This window comes from Mobula hypostoma, chromosome 12 (genome assembly GCF_963921235.1).
Source record: "Mobula hypostoma chromosome 12, sMobHyp1.1, whole genome shotgun sequence".
Lineage (NCBI taxonomy): Eukaryota > Metazoa > Chordata > Chondrichthyes > Myliobatiformes > Myliobatidae > Mobula > Mobula hypostoma.
The window spans coordinates 114,428,659-114,455,607 of record NC_086108.1 but is presented as its reverse complement, the minus strand read 5'-3'; the positions used below and the strand labels follow the sequence as shown (position 1 = coordinate 114,455,607).

Here is a 26,949-nt window from a genome sequence, read left to right as displayed (position 1 = left end):
AGGCAAGGGTTCTAGTCCGAGTGTTGGGTGGTTCATGTGAAGGTGCTTTCTGCTTGCACAGGAGCAGGTCCTCGGGCCCATTGAGTCTGTGCTGAACACCAGCCACCCATTGACCCCAATCCTACACTGATCCCACCTCATTTCCCCCTGCACTCCCATCAAATCCCCCCAGATTCCACCCCTCGCCCACACAGCTTACAGCAGCCAATCGACCCACTGACCCTTGCGTCTCTGGATGTGGGAGGGAACCAAAGTGCCCGAGGGGAACCCACATGGCCATGGGGAGACTGTGCAAACTCTACACGGACAGCAGTGGTCACGGGGAGACCGTGCAAACTCTACACGGACAGCAGTGGTCACGGGGAGACCGTGCAAACTCTACACGGACAGCAGTGGTCACGGGGAGACCGTGCAAACTCTACACGGACAGCAGTGGTCACGGGGAGACCGTGCAAACTCTACACGGACAGCAGTGGTCACGGGGAGACCGTGCAAACTCTACACGGACAGCAGTGGTCACGGGGAGACCGTGCAAACTCTACACGGACAGCAGTGGTCACGGGGAGACCGTGCAAACTCTACACGGACAGCAGTGGAGTTTGAACTTGGGGTCCCTGGATCTGAGGCTACAGCTGTACCACCCAGGTATTTAATTTTTTCAATTCCTGTTTGTTTACTGGTTTCCATGGATCTCCAAGTTCTGATTAGTTTTCCTGTGTATCCTTCCCTCTGATCCTGTCCACGAAAGGTTACTGTGGTGAAGCTAATGGATAATCCAGGTGGCATCTTTGCACCTGAGCCCATCTCCCCTACAGGGATATAGCCTGCCGAAAGCAGCTCACCAAAGTCCTCTGTTCTGGGTCAGTCTGTCAACCTGCCCCCACCACAGATTGTTCCTCTCCCAGGAACGAGGTCTCTGCAGTTTCTGCTGATGTTTCTGGACTTTTACAGGATGGGGTTGCTGGCCCCTTGCCCAACCCTCCTTTTGCACTCAAGCTTGGGACGGTCCATAGTGGAGCCTGGTTACTCCATACACTACTGACTAAGACCTTGCCTTCCTCCCACAGGTGAATGAGCTGTGTTGGCATGTCCGATGTCTGGCTTGCAGTGTGTGTAGAACTTCCCTGGGCAGACACATCAGTTGCTACATCAAGGATCAAGAGATATTTTGCAAACTGGATTATTTCAGGTACCATTTGCAGCTGCTTTGTTGGATAGTGCGGTCTGGCTGGGGTCCCATTGTTTAACTACCTGGCCTCTGGTTTCCTCTGTCGTGCCGCTCTGGGTGTGAACAAGCCCTGTTCTCAGGTGAGGTGGAAGGGGTGCCCTGACCTCTGGTGGAACTTTAGGACTTGTACTAAGTTGGAATTTGTATGAAGCCCACAGACCACTTAGTGACTACTATAGTGGATATGGGCTTGACTTCAACATCTCAGAGAAATTTGGATTGGTTTATGGAGGGTTATGGTCCAGGCGCATGTCAATGGGTTCAAAGTTTCATTTTGTTATCAAAGTATACAGAGCCTAAATTCAGTTCTCCAGGTGGCCATAAAACTAAGAAAGCAAAGCAAAGCAACTTGATCAACCACTCCCAAATCCCACCACCCCATTATACTAAAAAATGATCAAATACAGATCAGGTACAGCAACCCCCAAATCCCTTCTCCCGCACAAAAAAAAAGGTCAGGCGCATCAGGTGGGACTAAGCAGATTCCTGCCTCCACACTGCTCCCTTGTCCTCTGTTCTGCATTTTTCCCCCCTTCGCGCCTCTCCCTCACCCTCCGGCCAGCTTTCCAGCCTGCGCACCTCAGACCCTTGTTGACCCTAGCTGTTTTCACAGGCGTTACGGCACCCGGTGTGCCCGCTGCGGCCGGCACATCCACGCAACGGACTGGGTCCGACGAGCCAAGGGCAACGTCTACCACTTGGCGTGCTTTGCTTGCTTCTCCTGCAAACGGCAGTTGTCCACGGGCGAGGAGTTTGCTCTGGTGGAGGAGAAGGTGGTTTGTCGGATACACTATGACTGCATGCTGGACAATCTCAACAATGGTAATACTTCATCTGTGTGAGGGGATAAGAATCAGGTTTATTACCAGTGATGTACAGTGCCTATGAAAAGTATTCACCCCCCTGGAAGTTTTCCGGAAGTTTTCATGGTTTTGTTGTTTTACAACTTTGAATCATAGTGCATTTAATTTGGCTTTTTTTGACACTGATCAACAGAAAAGTCTCTTTCGTGCCAAAGTAAAAACAAATTTCTCCAAAGTGGTCTAAATTTTATTACAATTATTAAACACAAAATAATTGATTGCATAGTCACTCACCCACTTCAAGTCAGTATTTAGTAGATGCACCTTTGGCACCAATTACAGCCTTGAGTCTGTGTGAATAGATCTCTATCAGCTTTGCACATCTGGACACTGCAATTTTTCCCCATTCTTCTTTATAAAACTGCTCAAGCTCTGTCAGATTGCATGGGGATTGTGAGTGAACAGCCCTTTTCAAATCCAGCCACAAATTCTCAATTGGATTGGGGTTTAGACTCTGATTTGGCCACTCCAGGACATTATTGTTTTGAGCCCTTCCTGTGTATCCTAGGCTTTATGTTTGAGGTCATTGTCTTGCTGGAAAACAAGTATTCTCCCAAGTCGCCATTCTCTTGCAGACTGCATCAGGTTTTCCTCCCAGGATTTCCCTGCATTTTGCTGCATTCATTTTACCCTCTACCTTCACAAGCCATCCAGGGCCTGCTGCAGTGAAGCATCGCCACATGATGCAGCCACCACCATGCTTCTCAGGAGGGATGGTGTGTTTTTGATGTGCGGTCTTTGGTTTATACTAAACATAGCATTTAGTCTAATAGCCAAGATGCCCAATATTGGTTTCATCAGACCATAGGACATGGCAGACCAATTGAATAATTACTTTGGTTCTGTCTTCACTAAGGAGGACATAAATAATCTTCCAGAAATAGTAAGGGACAGAGGGTCCAGTGAGATGGAGGAACTGAGCGAAATACATGTTAGTAGGGAAGTGGTGTTAGGTAAATTGAAGGGATTGAAGGCAGATAAATCCCCAGGGCCAGATGGTCTGCATCCCAGAGTGCTTAAGGAAGTGGCCCAAGAAATAGTGGATGCATTAGTGATAATTTTTCAAAACTCGTTAGATTCTGGACTAGTTCCTGAGGATTGGAGGGTGGCTAATGTAACCCCACTTTTTAAAAAAGGAGGGAGAGAGAAACCGGGGAATTATAGGCCGGTTAGCCTAACGTCGGTGGTGGGGAAACTGCTGGAGTCAGTTATCAAGGATGTGATAACAGCACATTTGGAAAGCGGTGAAATGATCGGACAAAGTCAGCATGGATTTGTGAAAGGAAAATCATGTCTGACGAATCTCATAGAATTTTTTGAGGATGTAACTAGTAGAGTGGATAGGGGAGAACCAGTGGATGTGGTATATTTGGATTTTCAAAAGGCTTTTGACAAGGTCCCACACAGGAGATTAGTGTGCAAACTTAAAGCACATGGTATTGGGGGTAAGGTATTGGTGTGGGTGGAGAATTGGTTAGCAGACAGGAAGCAAAGAGTGGGAATAAACGGGACCTTTTCAGAATGGCAGGCGGTGACTAGTGGGGTACCGCAAGGCTCAGTGCTGGGACCCCAGTTGTTTACAATATATATTAATGACTTGGATGAGGGAATTAAATGCAGCATCTCCAAGTTTGCGGATGACACGAAGCTGGGTGGCAGTGTTAGCAGTGAGGAGGATGCTAAGAGGATGCAGGGTGACTTGGATAGGTTGGGTGAGTGGGCAAACTCATGGCAGATGCAATTTAATGTGGATAAATGTGAAGTTATCCACTTTGGTGGCAAAAATAGGAAAACAGATTATTATCTGAATGGTGGCCGATTAGGAAAAGGGGAGGTGCAACGAGACCTGGGTGTCATTATAAACCAGTCATTGAAAGTGGGCATGCAGGTACAGCAGGCGGTGAAAAAGGCGAACGGTATGCTGGCATTTATAGCGAGAGGATTCGAGTACAGGAGCAGGGAGGTACTACTGCAGTTGTACAAGGCCTTGGTGAGACCACACCTGGAGTATTGTGTGCAGTTTTGGTCCCCTAATCTGAGGAAAGACATCCTTGCCATAGAGGGAGTACAAAGAAGGTTCACCAGATTGATTCCTGGGATGGCAGGTCTTTCATATGAAGAAAGACTGGATGAATTGGGCTTGTACTCGTTGGAATTTAGAAGATTGAGGGGGGATCTGATTGAAACGTATAAGATCCTAAAGGGATTGGACAGGCTAGATGCAGGAAGATTGTTCCCGATGTTGGGGAGGTCCAGAACGAGGGGTCACAGTTTGAGGATAGAGGGGAAGCCTTTTAGGACCGAGATTAGGAAAAACTTCTTCACACAGAGAGTGGTGAATCTGTGGAATTCTCTGCCACAGCAAACTGTTGAGGCCAGTTCATTGGCTATGTTTAAGAGGGAGTTAGATATGGCCCTTGTGGCTACAGGGGTCAGGGGGTATGGAGGGAAGGCTGGGTTCTGAGTTGGATGATCAGCCATGATCATAATAAATGGCGGTGCAGGCTCGAAGGGCCGAATGGCCTACTCCTGCACCTATTTTCTATGTTTCTATGTTTCTATATCGCCGCCTTCCAGCAAACTTCAGAGCCTCCCACGTGCCTTCTGGCAAACTCTAGCCCAGATTTCATGAGTGTTTTTTTTTTAAGTGTCTTTCTTTTTGCCACTCTCCCTTAAAGCTGCAACTGGTGAAGCACCCAGGCAACAGTTGTTGTATGTGCAGTCTCTCCCATCTCAGCCACTGAAGCTTGTAACTCCAAAGTTGTCACCGAGTCTCTTGGTAGGCTCCCACACTAGTCCTATGCTTGCGCGGTCACTCAGTTTTTGAGAACAGCCTGCTCTAGACAGATTTACAGCTGTGCCATATTCTTTCCATTTCTTGATGATTGAATAACTCTTGGAGTTCAGTTAAGTCAGTGACTTGAAAAATTTTCTTGTATCCCTCCTGACTTGTGCTTTCTAATAACCTTTTCATGGAGTTGCTTGAAGGCTCTTCTGTCTTGTAGCTTTTGCCAGGATTCTGACTCGCCAGCAGCTGGAGCTCCCAGATACTGGTGTAATTTTATTACAATCAATTGAAATATCTTGATTGCACATGGTGATCTCCATGTCACTAATTATGTGTCTTGTAAAACCATTTGGCTGCACCAGTGATGATTTTGATGTGTCATAAAGGGGGTGAATACTTATGCAATCAATTGTATTTTACTTTTCTAATTAATATAGATCACTTTGTAGGAATCTGTTTTCACTTTGACATGAAAGAGTCCTTTTCTATTGATCAATGTCAAAAAAGCCAAATTAAATCCACTGATTCAATGTTGTAAAACAAAATATGAAAACTTCCAAGGGAGTGAATACTTTTTATAGGCACTGTATGTCGTGAAATGTATTGTTTTGCTGCAGCAAAGTACAATACATGCATTACTGTAAGTTACAATGGTTTGGCGAGGTAAGTGGGCTTCGATTTTGGCTTTTTGCATTTTTTTTGAGGAATAGAGAGCATGTCGGTAGGGTTAGTATTTTGCTCTGGGTTTCAGATGTGGGAATCTTCCAGTCTCCCAGATGGCCACATCTACGTCAGGTGCACTGAGATGCAGCTTCTGAGAGACCGTGTTGGGGATCTGGAGCTGCGGCTTGATGACCTACATTAGGGAGAGTGAGCAGGAGATAGAGAGGAGCTACAGGGAGTTAGTCACCCCGAGGCTGCAGGAGTTAGATAAGTGGGTGATGATCAGGGAAGTGAGGGAAAGAGCTCAGATAATAGAGAGCGCCCCTGTGGCCATCCCCCTCAGTCATCGTTATCTCATTTTGGATGCAGTTGAGGGGAGTAACCTGACAGTGGACGACCACGGCGATTGGGCCTCTGAGACTGAGCCTGGTTCCATGGTGCAGAAGGGAGAGAAGAAGATGAGGAATGTAGTAGTCATAGGGGATTCCATAGTCAGGAGAAGGGAAGGAGGTTCTGTCAGCCTGATAGAGATAACTGCATGGTGGGTTGCCTCCCTGGTGCCATGAGATGGGATGTCTCAGATCAGGTGCAGAGTATTCTGAAAGGAGAGGGTGAACAGTCAAAAGTCTTGGTACACATTGGAACCAATGACATAGATAGAAAAAGAGAGGAGATCCTGAAGAGAGAATTCAGGGAGTAGGGTAGGAAGCTGAAAGGCAGGACCTCTAGGGTAGTAATCTCAGGGTTGCTGCCTGTGCCACCTGCTAACGAGTGCAAGAATAGCATGATCAGGCATATTAATGTGTGGTTGAGAGACTGGTGTTGGAGTCAGGGCTTCAGGTTCCTGGATCATTGGGGCCTCTTCTGGGGGAGGTACAATCTGTACGAAAAAGAACTGGTTACACCTGAACCCAAAGGGGTCCAATATCCTAGCGCGCACATTTAATAGAGCTGTAGGGAGGGTTTAAACTAATTTGGCAGAGGGATGGGAACTGGAGTGATAGGGTTGAGGAAGGGGAAAACAAATCAAAGATAGCGTGCAACAGAGATGATAGAAAGTTCAGGCTGGAAATGAGGTATAATCAGTTCCAGTGGGATGAGTTACAGGGCAATAGAGGTGTGGTGCAGTTAAAACAGAAAGCAACAAATACTGGACTGAAAGTGTTATATTTGAATGCATGCAGAATAAGGAGTAAAATGGACAATCTTGAAATTGAGCTACAGATTGGCAAGTATGATGTTGTGGCCATCTCTGAAAATTTGCTGAAGGATGGCTGCCATTGGGAGCTGAACATCCAAGGATATACGGTGTATAGGAAAGATAGGTTAGTAGGCAGAGGGTGTGGTGTGGCCCTGTGTATAAGAAATAATACTAAATCATTGGCAAGAGATGACATAGGATTGGAAGGTGTAGACTCTCTATGGGTTGAGTTAAGAAATGACAAGGGTAAAAGGAACCTAATGGCAGTTGTATACAGGCCTCCAAACAGCAGCTAGGATGTGGATTACAAATTACAGCAGGAGATGGAAAAGGTGAGTCAGAAGGGCAATGTCATGATAAATGTTGGGGATTTTAACATGAAAGTGGATTGGGAAAACTAGGCTAGTACTGGACCTTGAGAGAGAATTTGTAGAATTTCTAAGGGATGGATTTTTAGAATTGCTTGTTGCTGAGCCCACTCGGGGATCGGCTGTGCTGGATTGGGTGTTGTGCAATGATCCGGAGGTGATAAGAGAGCTTAGGGTTAAGGAACCCTTGGGGAACAATGATCACAATATGATTGAGTTCACATTGAAATTTCAGTGGAGTAAAGGAAGTTACAATGGCATGAAGGGGGAACTGGCCAAAGTTGACTGGAAAGGGACATTTGCAGGAAGGACAGCAGAACAGCAATGGCTGGAGTTCCTGTGAAAAATGAGGGAAGTGCAAGACATATATTCCAAATAAGAAGAAATTTTCAAAGGGAAGAAGGACACTACCGTGGCTGACAAGTGAAGTCTGAGCCAAAGTGAAAACAAGAGGGTATACAAGGAAGCCAGAGCTAGTGGGAAGATGGGGGATTGGGGAGCTTTTAAAAACTTGCAGAAGGAAACAAAAAAAGGTCACTTGGAAGGAAAAAATCAATTATGAGAGGAAGCTGATGACTAATATCAAAGAAGATACTAAACCCTTTGTAAGTATATAAAGGGTAAAAGAGAGTAGAGGGTAGATATTGGACCAACACAAAATGATGCTGGAGGTATTGTAATGAAAGATGCAGAGATGGCAGAAGAACTGAATGCATATTTTGCATCAGTCTTCACAGTGGAAGACATCTGCAGTATACCGGACATTCACAAGTGTCAGGGAAGTGAAGTATGTGCAGTGAAAATTACGACTGAGAAGGTGCTCAGGAAGCTTAATGGTCTGAGGGTGGATAAATCTCCTGGACCTGATGGAATGCACCCTTGGGTTCTGAAGGAAGTAGCTGGAGAGATTGCAGAGGCATTAACGATAATCTTTCAAGAATCAATAGATTCTGGCATTGTACCAGATGACTGGAAAATTGCAAATGTTACTCTGTTATTTAAGGAGGGTGGGAGGCAGCAGAAAAGAAACTATAGACCTGTTAGCCTGATATCAGTGGTTGGGAAGTTGTTGGAATCAATTGTTAGGGATGAGATTATGGAGTACCTGGAGGCACATGATAAGATGGGCCAAAGCCAACATGGTTTCCTGAAAGGACCATTCTGCCTGACAAACCTACTGCAGTTCTTTGAGGAAATTACAAGCCAGGTAGACAAAGGAGATGCAGTAGATGTGCTGTACTTGGATTTTCAGAAGGCCTTTGACAAGGTGCCTCATGTGAGGCTGCTCGGCAAGGTAAGGGCCCATGGAATAACGGGGAAGTTACTAGCATGGGTGGTTGGCAGAAAACAGTGGGAATAAAGGGATTCTATTCTGGTTGGCTGCTGGTTACCAGTGAATGTTGGGACTGCTGCTTTTTACGATGTATGTCAATGATTTGGACAATGGATTAATGGATTTGTGGCTAACTTTGCTGATGATACAAAGATGGGTGGAGGAGCAGGTAGTGTTGAGGAAACAGAGCCTGCAGAGAGACTTGGATAGTTTAGGGAAATGGACAAAGAAGTGGCAAATGAAATACAATGTTGGAAAGTGTATGGTCATGTATTTTGGTGGAAGAAATAAATGGGCAGACTATTATTTAGATGGGGAGAGAATTCAAAATGCAGAGATGCAAAGGGACTTGGGAGTCCTTGTGCAAGATACCCTAAAGGTTAACCTCTAGGTTAAGTCTGTTGTGAAGGTGAATGTAATGTTGGTATTAATTTCTAGAGTTATAGAGTATAAGAGCAGGGATGTGATGTTGAGGCTCTACAAGGCACTCGTGAGACCACACTTGGAGTATTGTGTGCAGTTTTGGGCTCCTTATTTTAGAAAGGATATACTGACATTGGAGAGGGTTCAGAGAAGATTCACAAAAACTATTCCAGGAATGAAAGGGTTAATGTATGAGGTACATTTGTCAGCTCTTGGGCTGTATTCCCTGGAGTTCAGGAGAATGAAGGAGGATCTCATAGAAACATTCCCAATGTTAACAGGTCTGAACAGATTAGATATGGCAAAGTTATTTCCCATGGTAGGGGATTCTAGGACCAGAGGGCATGACTTCAGCATTGAAGGACGTTGATTTAGAACAGAGATGTGGAGAAATTACTTTAGTCAGAGGGTGGTAAATCTGTGGAATTTGTTGCTGCGAGCAGCTGTGAAGGCCAAGTTATTGGGTGTGTTTAAGGCAGAGATAGGTTCTTGATTAGCTGGAGCATCAAAGGGTATGGGGTGAAGGCAGGGGAGTGGGGTTGACTGGAAGAGTTGGATCAGCCCATGATTGAATGGCAGAGCAGACTGGACAGGCTGAATGGCCTACTTCTGCTCCTGTATCTCATGGTTTTTCTGAAGCCACATTTCTGTCAGAAGCAGCATTCAGTAGTTCCTCGCCATGTGTTAGTGCAGCCACAGACAAATGTAATCTGGCTCATCTTCCCCTGATGCTGGGGGACGAGCACCCTGCTGGAGCTGGCTGAGTTTACAACCCTCTGCAGTTTTTTCTGACGCTGGGCATTAGACCCTTCATTCCAGACAGTGATATAACCAGTCAGAATGCTCTCCATCGTTTTGTGTCCCTTGCAGGCAAATAAAAATGGGTGGAGGGGCAGGTAGTGTTGAAGAAGTGGGGGGCTGCAGAAGGACTTGAACAGATTGGAAGAATGAGCAAAGAAGTGGCAGATAGAATATAGTGTGTATATGTGTATGGCCATGTTGAAGGAATAAAGATGTAGACTATTTTCTAAATGGGGAGGGAAATCCAAAATCAGAGGTGCAAAGGGAATTGGGAGTTCTCGTGTAGGGTGCCCTAAAGGTTAACTTGCAGGTTGAATCGGTGGTAAGGAAGGTAAATTCAAGATTGGCATTCATTTCAAAAGGACTATAACATTATCTCGTGAACTGAATCCTCACCTACTGAAGGTCAACTCACCTTAAAAACCCTATCAACTTGCACAGTAACTTTAAGGAATTTATAAATGTGGACCCCAAGATCCCTCTGTACCTCCACACTACTACAAATCCTGCCTTTAACCCTGTACTGTGCCTTCAAGTTTGACCTTTGAGAGAGAATAGGCCCAATCAGGTGAGACAGTGGAAAAGTGTGTACGGAACCAGAGGAGATTGCAGAGACATTTAATGAATACTTTGCTTCAATATTCACTATGGAAAAGGATCTTGGTGATTGTAGGGATGACTTACAGTCGATTGAAAAACTTGAGCATGTAGACATTAAGAAAGAGGATGTGCTGGAGCTTTTGGAAAGCATCAAGTTGGATAAGTCACAGAGACCGAATGAGATGTACACCAGACTACTGTAGGAAGCGAAGGAGGAGATTGCTGAGCCTCTGGCATTGATCTTTGCATCATCAATGGGGATGGGAGAGGTTCCAAAGGGTTGGAGGGTTGCAGATGTTGTTCCCTGATTCAAGAAAGGGAGACAGCCCAGGAAATTATAGACCAATGAGTCTTTCTTCAGTGGTTGGTAAGCTGATGGAGAAGATCCTGAGAGGCAGAATTTATGAACATTTGGAGAGGCATAATATGATTAGGAATAGTCAGCATGGCTTTGTCAAAGGTAGGTTATGCCTTACGAACGTGATCTAATGTTCTGAGGATGTAAAGGTAGAGCCATAGATGTAGTGTATATGGATTTCAGCAAGGCATTTGATAAGGTACTCCATGCAAGGCTTATTGAGAAAGTAAGGAGGCAGGGGATCCAAGGGGACCTCGCTTTGTTGATCCCGAATTGGCTTGCTCACAGGAGGCAAAGAGTGGTTGTAGATGGGTCATATTCTGCATGGAGGCTGGTGACCAGTGGTGTGCCTCGGGTCTGTTCTGGGACCCCTTCTCTTTGTAATTTTTATAAATGAACTAGATGAGGAAGTGGAGGAATGGGTTAGCAAATTTGCTGATGACGCAAAGGTTGGGGGTGCTGTGGACAGTGTGGAGGCTGTCAGAGGTTATAGTTGGACATCAATAGGTTGCAAAACTGGGCTGAGAAGTGGCAGATGGAGTTCAACCCAGATAAGTGTGAGATGATTCATTTTGGTAGGTCAAATATGATGGCAGAATATAAGTATTAAGACTCTTGGCAGTGTGGAGGATCAGAGGGATCTTGTGGTCTGAGTCCACAGACACTCAAAGCTGCTGCACAGGTTGACTCTGTGGTTAAGAAGGCATATGATGCATTGGCCTTCATCAACCATGGGATTGAGTTTAAGAGCTGAGAGGTAATGTTGCAGCTATATAGGACACTGGTCAGACCCCACTTGGAGTACTGTGCTCAGTTCTGGTCATCTCACCGCAGGAAGGATGTGGAAACCATAGAAAGGGTGCAGAGAAGATTTGGAAGGATGTTTCCTGGATTGGGGAGCATACCTTATGAGAATAGGTTGAGTGAACTCAGCCTTTTCTCCTTGGAGTGACAGAGGATGAGAGGTGACCTGATAGAGGTGTATAAGGTGATGAGAGGCATTGATCATGTGGATAGTCAGAGGCTTTTTCCCAGGGCTGAAATGGCAACACGAGAGGGCACAGTTTTAAGGTGCTAGGGAGTAGGTACAGAGGAGATGTTCAGGGGTAAGTTTTTACGCAGAGAATGGTGAGTGCATGGAATGGGCTGCTGGCAACAGTGGTGGAGGTGGATATGACGGTCTTTTAAGAGGCTCTTGGATAGATATATGGAGCTTAGAAAAAGAAAGGGCTATGGGTAATCCCAGGTAATTTCTAAAGCAAGTACATATTCAGCACAGCATTGTGGGCCGAAGGGCCTGTATTGTGCTGTAGGTTTTCTATGTTCTTCAAAAGTGAATTACTAGAAATTTTGCCGGATTGATCTCCATCTGCCACTTCTCTGCCCGTTTCCTTAACTTGTCAAAGTCTGCTAATTCTACCTGGAGATGGAGGCAGCAAGTGGATCACGTGATGTAGTCATTGGATTTTTCAATAAAACTGCAAAGCACCTTCAAAAGCACAAACTATGTATCTGGCATTTTGCAGGACGTGGATTCAGTACAGAAGGAGCAACATCTGCAGAACAAGAGCTGAATCAGCCCAAACCAACCAAACGAGCTCGAACCAGTTTCACGGCAGACCAGCTTCAGGTAATCACCTGAAAGGAATCTACTTGTGTTCTACCTTTGTAGCCCACTCACTTGGAGGATGTGATTTTCTCTAACACCTTTTCTATCACCACAAAAATTCTGAAAAGAGTCTCGGCTTGAAACATCGACTGTACTTTTCTCCTTGGATGCTGCTTGGCCTGCTGAGTTCCTCTAGTATTTTGTGTGTTGCTCAGATTTCCAGCATCTGGTGATTTTCTCTTGTCTGTGAAATGTAGTTGGTTGTGCAGGAAATGCCACAGTGGTAGTAGTCGATATTCTGGTTAGTGTGGTAGTCAAAGCAAATGGCAAGTGCTGGAAAGCAGAAATAAAAAAACAGCAGCAGCATAAACACAGGTTGGGAAGTGTCTGTGTGAATGAGTTAATGTTTTGGGTCTAGGACCCTTCAGAATTGCTGTGTGGAATCGGAATTAGGTTCATCATCATAAGACATAGGAGCAGAATTAGGCCATTCAGCCCATTGAGTCTGCTCCACCATTCCATCATGGCTGATCCCGGATCCCACTCAACCCCTTACACCTGCCTTCTCGCCATATTCTTTGATGCCCCGACCAATCAGGAAATAATCAAATAGGCTTTAAATATGCTTAAGAACTTGGCCCTCACCACAGTCTGTGGCAGAGCATTACACAGATTTTACTACATTCTGACTTAAAAACTCCTCCTTACCTCTGTTCTAAATTATCACCCCTCAGTTTTGAGGCTGTGCCCTCTAGTTCTGGATACCCCACCACAGGAAACGTGCTTTCCACACCTACCTTATCTCGTCCTTTCAATATTCATGGGTTTCAATGAGATTTCTGCCCCCCCTGCATTCTTCTAAATTCCAGTGAGTACAGGCCTAAAGCTGCCAAACTCTTCTCATAATCTTAACCCCTTCATTCCCAGAATCATCCTCATGAACCCCTTCTGGACACACTCCAATGACAACACATCCTTTCTGAGATATGGGGCATAAAACTGTTGACAAAACTCCAAATGCGGCCTGACTAGTGTCTTATAAAGGCTCAGCATTATCTCCTTGCTTTTATATTCTAGTCCCCTTGAAATAAATGCCAACATTGCATTGGCCGCCTTTACCACAGACTCAACTTGTGAATTAACTTTCTGGGAGTCTTGCACGAGGACTCCAAAGTCCCTCGCACCTCTGATGTTTGAGCCCTCTCCCTATTTAGATAATAGTCCACACTATTGTATATCATTAACTTTTGACATGAAATTAATTTTTCATGGGAATAGGGCAGTACGGAGACAAAAATACTATTAACTGCAAATATAAAAGGAATGGTGTCTTTATGGGCTGGTTCAGGAAGAAGCTACACTCCTCAGTCAGTATAGATTGGCAGCAACATTTCCACAGGTGCATGAGCCAGTCCTCATTGGAGAATCTGAGACGGGAAGGGTCAGTAACTTTAAATTCTTTGGTGTTAACATACCAGAAGATCTGCCCTGGAAACAGCACGAAAGTGCAACCACAAACAAGGCACAGCAGTGCCTCCGCTTTCTTAGAAGTTTGTACAGATTTGGTACATCAGCTAACACTTTGACAAACATCTATAGATGCACCGTATACTAAATGGTTGCATGATGGTCTGGTGTGGAGACTATGCTCAGGAACAGAAAGTGGTGGATACACCCCAGTCCATCACAGGTAAAGCCCTCCCAACCACTGAGGACATCTACATGAAGTGCTCCCACAAGAAAGCAACATTCATGCCCAGGGACCCCCCCCCCACCCCACCCTATCTTCCAGGCCATGCTCTCTTCTTGCTGCTACCATTGGGAAGGAGGTACGGGAGCCTTGTGTCCCTCACCATCAGGATCAGGAGCAGCTATTACCCCACAACCATCAGGCTCCTGAACCAGTGTGGATAACTTCACTCACCTCAATACTGAACTCATTCTATGATTTACACACTCACTTTCAGGGACTCTTTGTACCTCATTTCTCAGTATTTGTTTATGTACAGTTTGCCATAACTTCTAGTGTTTTTCCTTATCTTCCTGTGAATGACTGCAAGAAAATGAATCTCGGTCATTTATAGTAACATAGGTACTTCAATGATTTCACTTTGAACTTTGATTAACTCTTGACTTAAAAACTGTTTTGAATTGTTGAGTGTAGGTCTTCAGGCTCCTGTACTTTCTCCCCACAGAGTTTTAGCAGCTTGAATGGAGGTTAATTATTGGCCAAGACATAAAGGGTCCTTCCCTGATCTTTTAAATTTATTTTTTTGGATCTCAGCACTGCTGGGCATCCCACCAGAAGTAAGAACGAGCTGTCTCATTGAACCTCTGTGGTGCTGTTGGATCCAGTGACAATTCCAAGTCAGGATGGTCCTCAGTGGAAGTTGCAGCAAGTGTGGGAGGAACTGTTGTAGATGACAAGTGGATGTGGAGAGGACATTTCCTGCAGTGGGGAAGTTTAGGAGCAGAGGACACTGCCTCAGATGTCTATTTAGAACAGAGGAAAAGGAATTTTTGTATCCGGGGGTGATGAATCTGTGAAATTCTTTGCCGCAGGGGGTTGTGGAGGCCAAGTCATTGGGTATATTTAAGGTGGAGGTTGATAATTCTTGATTAGTCGGGGTGTCAAAGGTTACAGTGAGAAGCAAGAGAAAATCTGCAGATGCTGGAAATCCAAGCAACACACACAATGCCGAAGGAACTCTGGTTAGGCAGCATCTATGGAAAATAGTAAATAGTCGACGTTTACTCCTACTGAAGGGAGAAGGTAGGAGAACAGGGTTGAGAGGGGTAATGAATTGGCCACAGCTGAATGGCAGAGAAGACTCCGTGTCAAATGGCCTAATTACTTTATTGTTGCCAAATAATTGATACTAGAGCGTACAATCATCACAGCAATATTTGATTCTGCGCTTCACGCTTCCTGGTGTACAAATCGATAGTAAATAGTAAAAATTTAAATTATAAATCATAAATAGAAAATAGAAAAGGGAAAGTAATGTAGTGCAAAAAACCAATAGGCAGGTCCGGATATTTGGAGGGTACGGCCCAGATCTGGGTCAGGATCTGTCCAGCAGTCTTATCACAGCTGGAAAGAAGCTGTTCCCAAATCTGGCCGTGTGAGTCTTCAAGCTCCTGAGCCTTCTCCCGGAGGGAAGAGGGACAAAAAGTGTGTTGGCTGGGTGGGTCGTGTCCTTGATTATCCTGGTAGCACTGCTCCGACAGCGTACGGTGTAAAGTGAGTCCAAGGACGGAAGATTGGTTTGTGTGATGTGCTGTGCTGTGTTCACGATCTTCTGTAACTTCCTCCGGTCTTGGACAGGACAACTTTCATACCAGGTTGTGATGCACCCCAGAAGAATGCTTTTGCTATGAATAATTTTGTATTCTAGACCTCTTGATATAAATGCTAACATTGCATTTGCCTTCACCACAGACTTGACCTGCAAATTATCTTAGAGAATCCTGCACAAAGACTCCCAAATCTCTTCACACCTTTTTTTTTGGCATGTGTGTCTGCTGCGTCCGTGCGTGTGTGATGTTGGCGGGACAATGTCTTTTTTTTCCATGCCTTTACAAGGTGCGGAGTGAGAGAGAGAGAGACTGTGTGGCACGCCACTCCTCTCAGACATTTCGCAGTATTTTCCCCTTTTTTATTTTACGAGCTCGAGTTGCAATCTCGACACTCAACCCAGCACGGATGGAAAGTGTACTCGGGAGTGGCTCCAACTGGGTTTGAACTCAGGAACCTCTGCTCCCGGGTCTGGCGCCGATGTCGTTGCAGCAACAGCTGGCCCGACACCTCAGTTTTTTGTATTTTCTCACCATTTAGAAAAAGTCAACCCTTTCATTTCTTCTATCAAAATACATGGCCATACAATTCTCAATGCTGTATTCCATCTGCCTCTTTGCCCATTCTCCTAATCCATGTCTTTCTGTAACCTCACTACTACTCCAACCGCTTGCTCCTCCACCTATCTTTGTATCGCCTGTAAACTTTGCAACAAAGCTATCAATTCCATAATCCAAATCATTGGCATACAACGTAAAAAGAATCTGTCCCAACTTAGACCCCTGTGGAACACCACTAGCTGCCTTCAGCCAACCAGAAGAGCCTCTCTTTATTCCCACTCTTTGCCTCCTGCCACTCAGCCACTTTAATCCATGCTAGAGTATTTCTTGTAATACCATGGGCTCGTAGCTTGTTAAGCAGCCTCACGTATGGCACCTTGTCAAAGGCCTAAAAATCCAGGTACACATCATCAACCGATTCTCCTTTGTTGATCCTGCTTGTTATTTCTTCAAAGATTTCCAACAGATTTGTCAGGCAGGATTTTCCCTTGAAACCATGCTGACTACAGCCCGTTTTTTCATGTACTTCCAAGTACCCCAAAATAATCAACTCCAACATCATCCCAACAGAGGTCAGACTAACTGGTCTATAGTTTCCTTTCTTCTGCTTCTCTCCCTTCTGGAAGAGTGGAATGACACTTGCAATTTCCCAGTCTTCTGGAACCATTCCAAAATCCAGTGATCCTTGAAAGATCATTACTAATGCCTTCACAATCTCTTCAGCCACCACTTTCAGAACCCTGGGGAGTACACCATCCGGTCCAGGTGGCTTATCTACCTACAGACCATTTAGTTTCCCAAGAACCTTCTCTTGAGTTATAGTAACTTCACACACTTCATGACCCCTGATACCTGGAACTTCCACCATATTATTACTGCCTTCCATGGTGAAGACTGATGCAAATTACTTATTCAGTTTGTCTGACATTTTCTTGTCCCATGTTACTACCTCTCCAGCATTGTTTTCCTGTGGTCTGATATCCACTCTTACCTCCCTTTTACACTTTATGTATTGGAGGAAATTTTGGTGCTCTTTAATATTGGATAGCTTACTTCTGTGTTTCATCTTTACCTTGATGGCTTTTTAGTTGCCATCTGTGGGTTTCTAAAAGCTTTCTAATCCTCTAACTTCCCACTAATTTTTGCTCATTAATATGCCCTCTCTTTGGCTTTTATGTTGGCTCTGACCTGTTAGTCACAGTTGTGTCATCATTCCTTTAGAATACTTTGTGATGTATATATCCTGTGCCTTCCAAATTTCTTCCAGAACCCTATTACCATAATATGGTGGAATTCTTCATTAAGATGGAGAGTGACATAGTTAATTCAGAAACAAAGGTTCTGAACTTAGAGGGGTAACTTTGAAGGTATGAGATGTGAATTAGCTAAGATAGACTGGCAAATGACACTTAAAGGATTGACAGTGGATATGCAATGGCAAGCATTTAAGGATTGCATGGATGAACTACAACAATTGTTCATCCCAGTTTGGCAAAAGAATAAATCAAGGAAGGTAGTGCACTCATGGCTGACAAGAGAAATTAGGGATAGTATCAATTCCAAAGAAGAAGCATACAAATTAGCCAGAAAAAGTGGCTCACCTGAGGACTGGGAGAAATTCAGAGTTCAGCAGAGGAGGACAAAGGGCTTAATTAGGAAGGGGAAAAAAGATTGAGAGAAAACTGGCAGGGAACATAAAAACTGACTGTAAAAACTTTTATAGATATGTAAAAAGGAAAAGACTGGTAAAGACAAATGTAGGTCCCCTACAGACAGAAACAGGTGAATTGATTATGGGGAGCAAGGACATGGCAGACCAATTGAATAATTACTTTGGTTCTGTCTTCACTAAGGAGGACATAAATAATCTTCCAGAAATAGTAGGGGACAGAGGGTCCAGTGAGATGGAGGAACTGAGCGAAATACATGTTAGTAGGGAAGTGGTGTTGAGTAAATTGAAGGGATTAAAGGCAGATAAATCCCCAGGGCCAGATGGTCTGCATCCCAGAGTGCTTAAGGAAGTAGCCCAAGAAATAGTGGATGTATCAGTGATAATTTTTCAAAACTCATTAGATTCTGGACTAGTTCCTGAGGATTGGAGGGTGGCTAATGTAACCCCACTTTTTAAAAAAGGAGGGAGAGAGAAACCGGGGATTATAGACCGGTTAGCCTAACGTCGGTGGTGGGGAAACTGCTGGAGTCAGTTATCAAAGATGTGATAACAGCACACTTGGAAAGCGGAGAAATCATCGGACAAAGTCAGCATGGATTTGTGAAAGGAAAATCATGTCTGACGAATCTCATAGAATTTTTTGAAGATGTAACTAGTAGAGTGGATAGGGGAGAACCAGTGGATGTGGTATATTTGGATTTTCAAAAGGCTTTTGACAAGGTCCCACACAGGAGATTAGTGTGCAAACTTAAAGCACACGGTATTGGGGGTAAGGTATTGATGTGGATAGAGAATTGGTTAGCAGACAGGAAGCAAAGCGTGGGAATAAACGGGACCTTTTCAGAATGGCAGGCAGTGACTAGTGGGGTACCGCAAGGCTCAGTGCTGGGACCCCAGTTGTTTACAATATATATTAATGACTTGGATGAGGGAATTAAATGCAGCATCTCCAAGTTTGCGGATGACACGAAGCTGGGCGGCAGTGTTAGCTGTGAGGAGGATGCTAAGAGGATGCAGGGTGACTTGGATAGGTTGGGTGAGTGGGCAAATTCATGGCAGATGCAATTTAATGTGGATAAATGTGAAGTTATCCACTTTGGTGGCAAAAGTAGGAAAACAGATTATTATCTGAATGGTGGCTGATTAGGAAAAGGGGAGGTGCAACAAGACCTGGGTGTCATTATACACCAGTCATTGAAAGTGGGCATGCAGGTACAGCAGGTGGTGAAAAAGGCGAATGGTATGCTGGCGTTTATAGCGAGCGGATTCGAGTATAGGAGCAGGGAGGTACTACTGCAGTTGTACAAGGCCTTGGTGAGACCACACCTGGAGTATTGTGTGCAGTTTTGGTCCTCTAATCTGAGGAAAGACATCCTTGCCATAGAGGGAGTACAAAGAAGGTTCACCAGATTGATTCCTGGGATGGCAGGACTTTCATATGAAGAAAGACTGGATGAACTGGGCTTGTACTTGTTGGAATTTAGAAGATTGAGGGGGGATCTGATTGAAACGTATAAAATCCTAAAGGGATTGGACAGGCTAGATGCAGGAAGATTGTTCCCGATGTTGGGGAAGTCCAGAACGAGGGGTCACAGTTTGAGGATAAGGGGGAAGCCTTTTAGGACCGAGATGAGGAAAAACTTCTTCACACAGAGAGTGGTGAATCTGTGGAATTCTCTGCCACAGGAAACAGTTGAGGCCAGTTCATTGGCTATATTTAAGAGGGAGTTAGATATGGCCCTTGTGGCTACGGGGATCAGGGGGTATGGAGGGAAGGCTGGTGCAGGGTTCTGAGTTGGATGATCAGCCATGATCATAATAAATGGTGGTGCAGGTTCAAAGGGCCGAATGGCCTACTCCTGCACCTATTTTCTATGTTTCTATCCCTGCCAGTGTTCTTTTCAATGAATTTTGACCAACTCCTTTCTCATGCCTCTATAATTCCATTTACTCCACTGTAATACTGATACATGACTTTAGCTTCTCAAATCTTAGGGTGAATTCAATCATGTTGTGATTACTGCTTATAAATGGTCCCTTAAACTCGCTGATCAATTCTGGTTTATTTGCATAACCCCAAATCCAGAATAGCTGGTCTCATAGTGGGCTCAACCATGAGCTGCTCTTAAAAAGCCATCTCAGGCATTCTAGAAATTGCCCCTCCTGGAATCCAGCACCAAACTGATTTTCCCAATCTACCTGCACATTGAAATCCCCCATGACTATTGTAACATTGCCCTTTTGGCAGGCATTTTCTATCTCCCATTGTAATCTGTGGGACACATCCTTACTACTGTTTTTGAGGTCTGTATACAACTCCCATCGGAGTCTTTTTACCCTTGAAGCTCTTTGGCTCCATCTGCAATAATTCAACACCTTCTGACCTTGTGTCATCTCTTTGTAATGACTGGAATTCATTTTTTTACCAACAGAGCAGCTCCACCCCTCTGCCTTCCTGCCTGTCCTTTTGATACAATGTGTATCCTTGGACATTATGCTCCCAGCTATAATCTTCTTTCAGCCATGATTCAGTGACACCTACAAAATCATATGCCAATTTCTAACTATGCTAGAAGTTCATCTAACTTGTTCTGTTTACTGCGTGCATTCAAATAGAACACCTTCCATCCTGTATTCGCCCTTCTAGATTCCTTTCAGCCTTTTGTATTGTGGCTCATCCTGTTGACCGCTATTTTGCTCTATCAACTGCCTCTCCTTGCTACTGGTCTCGCTACACATTATCTCTGTTTGTAAACCAACTTCCTCATCTTCGCATTGGGGTTGGGTTTCTTTCATTGCCTGACTAACCAAGAATCCATCACCTCTGCCTTTAAAATACCCAATGACTTGGCCTCCACAGCCACTTGTGGTAATGAGTCCCACATATTCACCGCTCTCTGGCTGAAGAAATTCCTCCTCATCTCTGTTCCACAAGGACATCGCTCTATACTGAGGATGTGTCCTCTGATCTTAGACTTCCCCTTCTAAATTCCAGCTAGTACCATTGCTCCTTGTATTAGTAGGGCCTCCACCAGTCACGGTCAACCATGAATATTGTGACTTAGCTTTCTAGATACGAGCCAGGGCAGCACAATACGGAAAGCAAAGTTGTTACCCATGTAGCAAGCTTGCCCCCTCCATGCTTCTGATGAAATCAAAGGAACACCAGAGACCAATTAATTCAGTTTGGTACAAGCAGCCACATAGGAGTTGTCAGTTAGCTTGAACTCAACATAGGACTGCCTTAGGGACTCCAGCTCCAGATTTTTCCCTCAGGGTTTACTCCCGAAGCCTTCCCCATGACTGGGTGTAGCTGCAAGGCAGCAGAGGTTTGAGATCAGAGTTTTCATTCTCCTGGATGAGCTGCCAACCACGGCTGACAAGCCCCATCGGCCCAAAGCAACTGGTTTTAAGGTGCCAGTAACTTGCCTTTGCTCCTTCTGTCAGTAGAAAATTTTCTTCCAGGCTTAGTAGCTAAGCCACATGTGAAGACCAGGAGCTGGACTTGGTTGTCAGTGGCTACCTGAGTCGCACATCATTAGGAGCATTTAATAAGTAGTGGGAGCCCCACTACCACCCCTGGCTATAACAACTTTAAGGAACCACTCCTCATATGACAAGCCTTTCATTCATGGAATCATTTTTGCAAACCTCCTTTGAACTCTCTCCAACATCAGCACATCTGTTCTTGGATAAATCACCTAAAACTGCTCACAATACTCCTAATGAGGCCTCACCAGTGCTTTATAAAGTCTCAACATTACATCCTTGCTTTTGTATTCTCATCCTCTTGAAATGAATGCTATCATCACATTTGCTTCCTTCACCACCAGCTCAACTTGCAAATTAATCTTTGGGGAATCCTGCACAAGTCCCTTTCTTTGTACTTCAAGTTTTTGTATTTTCTCACCATTTAGGAAAAAGTCAACTCTTTCATTTCTTCTACAAAAGTGCATGACCATGTACTGTACTCCCTCTGCTACTCTGACCATTCTCTAAACTGTTTATCTTTCTGTAGCCTCTCCACTTCTTCAAAGGTACCTGTCCCTCCACGTATCTTCATCTTGTCCTCAAAGCCATCAATTCTGTCATCCAAATGCTGCCACAATGTTGTACCAAACTGAATAAGTTAATAATTAAATGTCCAACTAAACTGATCCCTTCTGCTTCCATAAAGTCTTTATTCTTCCATTTTCCCCTCATTGATGTGCCTATCTGAGTAGGAGCATAAAAGCTGATGGGACTGTTTCATTGTCTTCACAGGTGTCTGTGGATTTGATCTTGAGTTCACAGGAGACAGTCAAAAGTGGGAAAGTTGAACCATTGTCTTTTTGAGTGATGATGCACTCTCAGAAGTGGCTGCCTGTGTTTTCCACATTTATGTGGATTCCAGAGATGGAGAGGCATCAGTCTGCACAACTGGATTACAAAACCAACACTTGGCATCTGGAAGTCAAAAAGATTGTCTTGTACTGATACTGTGGTTGGGATCAGTAGAGGGTTAAATTTCAATGTCAGTTGACAATCTTGATGTCCCTTTGTACTCATTGGTACTCTACTGGTGTAAGAAGAGACGATAGCTGATTTGTGTACATGCCATCTTCCAAACACTGTTGATATTGACTGTGAAATGAGAGAAATGTGTCCCTCAGCACAAGTGTAGTGGGTTCAAGCACAACAGAATCAAAACCTGCTTTATCAGTGACATACAGCATGTCATGAAATTTGTTGTTTTGCAGCAGTAGTACAGTACAATGCATAAAATACACTATAAATTTCAATAAGATGTACAGTGGGTTCCCATTAGTTGGGGCACATCAGGACCAGTACTCTGGCCCAATTAAGCAACTGCCCCAATTAGCTGAAGTTTCTTGGAAATAGTTAAAAACATATATTTAAAAAAAAGACAGCGCCATTTAACTGAGTAACAAATCACATTTAAATGAAATGCAGAACAAATCAGAACGCCAACAATACTATTGTACTATAAAACTGTAGTTCCTCTTAGTTGTCAACAGAGGAATTTATCCTGCTGTGATCTTTTGACTGTGAATGAACAAAATCAGTGTAGTTACCTAGTGCCTTCATACAATTATTTTTGATGATTGCATCCTCCAAGCCTTCACTTTAACATTCAAAATTGTCAATCGGGTAAGTTCAAGTAGGTATTTTCCAGAGGGGTGAAAGTAAATCATAGATTAAGGGTGTTTTTTTTTTCCAGAAGTTGGGTGAAAGATGAAATGTTTGAGGAGAACCTGACGGGAACTTCAGTCAGAGGGTAGTAAGAGTGTAGAACGAGCTGGCGGCGCAAGTGGTGGATGCAGGTTTGATTGCAACATTTTAGAGCAGTTTGGATAATGTGATGGGAGGGGTATGTGTGGATCAATGAGATGAAGCAGAATAATAGTTCAGCATGGACTAGATGGGTAGAAAGGCCTGTTTCTGTTCTGCGTGCTTTTATAATACTAATTTGCTCTTACAGATAATGCAAACACAGTTTTCACAAGACAATAATCCTGATGCACAGACACTTCAGAAGCTAGCAGACCGGACCGGGTTAAGCCGACGAGTTATACAGGTAAATCCATTTTAAGTGTTATCTAATGTGAATTAGTTGGGGTTAGTGTGGTCTCGGGTTCATCATCAAGGTACCTAGGAGTTTGTGTGAATCGCCATCTCCCATTAATGTGGCAAGTGCTAGTTGTGTATTGTGTACCTAGGACTGTGGGTGAAGTGATTCAGAGCTCAGTGAAGTGATCCAGGTGTAGAAGGACGGATGACTGTTGGAGGAGCCTTAAAATGTAGGACAATAGAGACCTTTCAGCCCACGATGTTGTTCCAACCATTCTACCAACTCTAAGATCAATCTAACCCTTCCCATCCGCATAGACCTGCATTTTTACATCATCGATGTGCCTATCTAAGAGTTTCTTGAACATTAATAATGTATCTCTCTACCACCACTGCTAGCCGTGCATTCCGCATGCCCGCCACTTTTTTTTTTCAAAACAAACCTTTCACTTTCCTTTGAACATTATGTCCCTGTATATTAGCTATTTTGAGACCACGTGGGTTTCCTCTGGTAGGTTGATTGGTCAGATGGGTGTAATTAGGCAGCGTGGGCTCATAGAAACATAGAAAACTTACAGCACAATACAGGCCCTTTGGCCCACAAAACTGTGCTGAAAATGTCCTTACCTGAGAAATTACCTAAGGTTACCCATAGCCCTCTATTTTTCTAAGCTCCATATACCTGTCCAGGAGTCTCTTAAGAGACCCTATCGTAGCCACCTTCACCACCGTCGCCAGCAGCCCATTCCACGCACTCACCACTCTTTGCATATTTTTTTAAAAAAAAAACTTGCCCCTGACATCTCTGTACCTATTTCCAAGCACCTTAAAACTATGCCGTCTCATGCTAGCCATTTCAGACCTGGGGGAAAAGCCTCTGACTATCCACACAATCAATGCCTCTCATCATCTTGTACACCTCTATCAGGTCACCTCTCATCCTCTGTCGCTCCAAGGAGGAAAGGCTGAGATCACTCAACCTATTCTCATAAGGCATGCTCCCCAATTAAGGCAACATCCTTGTAAATCTCCTCTGCACTCTTCCTATGGTTTCCACATCCTTCCTATAGTGAGGTGACCACAACTGAGCACAGTACTCCAAGTGGGGTCTGACCAGGGTCCTATATAGCTGCGACATTTACCTCTCGGCTCTTAAACTCAATCCCACGGTTGATGAAGGCCAATGCACCGTATGCCGCCTTAACCACAGAGTCAAACTGCCTGGCAGCCTTGAGTGTCCTATGGATTTGGACTCCAAGATCCCTCTGATCCTCCACACTGCCAAGAGTCTTACCATTCATACTATATTCTGCCATCATATTTGAGCTACCAAAATGAACCACCTCACACTTAATCTGCGTTGAGCTCCATCTGCCACTTCTCAGCCCAGTTTTGCATCCTATCAATGTCCCAATTTAATGTCTGACAGCCCTCCACATTATCCACAACACCCCCAAGCTTGGTGTCATCAGCAAATTTACTAACCCATCCCTCCACTTCCTCATCCGGGTCATTTATAAAAATCAGGGTAGGGGTCCCAGAACAGATCCCTGAGGCACACCACTGGTCACTGGCCTCTGTGCAGAATATGACCCATCTACAACCACTTTTTGCCTTCTGCAGGCAAGCCAGTTCTGGATCCACAAAGCAATGTCCCTTTGGATCCCATGCCTCCTTACTTTCTCAGTAAGCCTTGCATGGGTTACCTTATCAAATGCCATGCTAAAATCCATACACACTACACCTACTGCTCTTCCTTCATCAATGTGTTTAGTCATGTCCTCAAAAAAAATTCAATCAGGCTCGTAAGGCACGACCTGCCTTTGACAAAGCCAGGCTGCTTATTCCTAATCATATTATGCCTCTCCAAATGCTCATAAATCCTGCTTCTCAGGATCTTAATCAACTTACCAACCACTGAAGTAAGACTCACTGGTCTATAATTTCCTGGGCTATCCCTGCTCCCTTTCTTGAATAAGAGAACAACATCCACAACCCTCCAATGCTCTGGGACCTCTCCCGTCCCATTGTTGATGCAAAGATCATTGCCAGAGGCTCCACAATTTCTCTCACCTCCCACGGTAGCCTGGGGTACATCTCGTCCAGTCCTGGTGACTTATCCAACTTAATTCTTTCCAAAAGCTCCAACATATCCCCTTCCATAATATCTACATGCTCAAGCTTTTCAGTCCAATGTAAGTCGTCCCTACAATCGCCAAGATCCTTTTCCGATGGGCCAGAAGGGACTGTTTCTGTGCTGTATCTCTAAATAAAAGAATTCAAATTGTTTAATGTCATTTCCAGTGCACAAGTGTAAAGGAAAACAAAATAATTGTTACTCTATCTGATGCAGCATTTATATAAAAAAAAAACACAGAAAACCTACAGCACAATACAGGCCCTTTGGCCCATGAAGTTGTGCCAAATATGTCCCTACCTTAGAAATTACTAGGCTTACCTATAGCCCTCTATTTTTCTAAGCTCCATGTACCTATCCAAAAGTCTCTTAAAAGACCCTATCGTATCCACCTCCACCACCATTGCCTGCAGCCCAGTTCACCCACTCACTATTCCCTGCGTTTTATAAAAAAAAACTTGCCCCTGACATTTCCTCTGTACCTACTCCCCAGCACCTTAAACCTGTGCCCTCTTGTGGCAGCCATTTCAGTCCTGGGGAAAAAGCCTCTCCACACTGGGGTTCATCAACAATGATGAGACTGCCTAGAGAGGCTTGGTACCAGGCAAATAACCTCTTCCTCAATGTCAACAAGACAAAGATATTATTTATACAAAATAAATAAATAAATAAATAGATGTAAATAAGGTAGCTTATACACAGGAGTGGTGATGATTGGGGTGTGGAGTGGTGGGTTAGTTGGTGGTGGTGTTTGATCAGCCTTACTGTTTGGGGACAGTAACTTTGAGTCTGGTGCTCCTGGTATGCATCAGCCTCCTTCCTGATGGAAGTGGGACAAAATAGCCCATGAGTGGGGTGGGTGGGATCCTTCATGATATTACTGGCTCTTTTCTGGCCCCTATCAGCATATCCATCCTTGATGGTGGGAAGGCTAGTGTAGGTGATGCGTTGGTCAGTTTTGACTACCCACTCTAGTACCTCCCTGTCTGACGCAGTGCAGTTTTTACCGTAAAATGATGCAGCTTAGGATGCTCTCTACTGCACTTCTACAGAAAGACCTGAGGGTATATGTGCATAATCCGGCTCTCTTCAGTCTCCTCAGAAAAGAGAGGCATTGGTGAGCTTTCCCGATTGTGTAGAATGTTCTGAGACCATGAGAGGTGGTGCAAGATGAACCCTTCAATAAATTTGAACTGCTTGCAGTTTCCACTGCTGTGTTGCAAATGTAAAGAGGGGTGGGAGTGGTGCGAGTTGTCCTGAAGTCGATAACAATCTCCTTTGTCCTGTTGACATTGAGGAAGAGGTTATTTGCCTGGAACCAAGCCTTGAGCTCTTCCACCACCTCGAGGCAGTCTCATCATTGTTGGTGATGAGCCCCACTGTTGTCACATCAGCGAAAGACAAGCACTTGAATTACAAAGACAGAGGGGTGCTGGTGACTGGGATGTGCTGTGATGGTTAAGAAGGACACTGAGC

At 44.5% G+C, this 26,949-nt stretch overlaps 1 protein-coding gene across 3 annotated transcripts in view; it reads left to right on the top strand.

Moving 5' to 3' along the window:
- Positions 1–26,949, top strand: part of lhx8a (LIM homeobox 8a) — a 47,309-nt gene that overhangs the window by 9,889 nt on the left and 10,471 nt on the right. For all 3 annotated transcript variants that reach the window (XM_063065075.1, XM_063065077.1, XM_063065076.1), the window contains 4 exons: positions 1,068–1,189; positions 1,842–2,050; positions 12,153–12,256; positions 23,248–23,343. In XM_063065075.1, the coding sequence (XP_062921145.1) occupies positions 1,068–1,189; positions 1,842–2,050; positions 12,153–12,256; positions 23,248–23,343 (531 nt within the window). The remainder of the gene's footprint in view (positions 1–1,067; positions 1,190–1,841; positions 2,051–12,152; positions 12,257–23,247; positions 23,344–26,949) is intronic.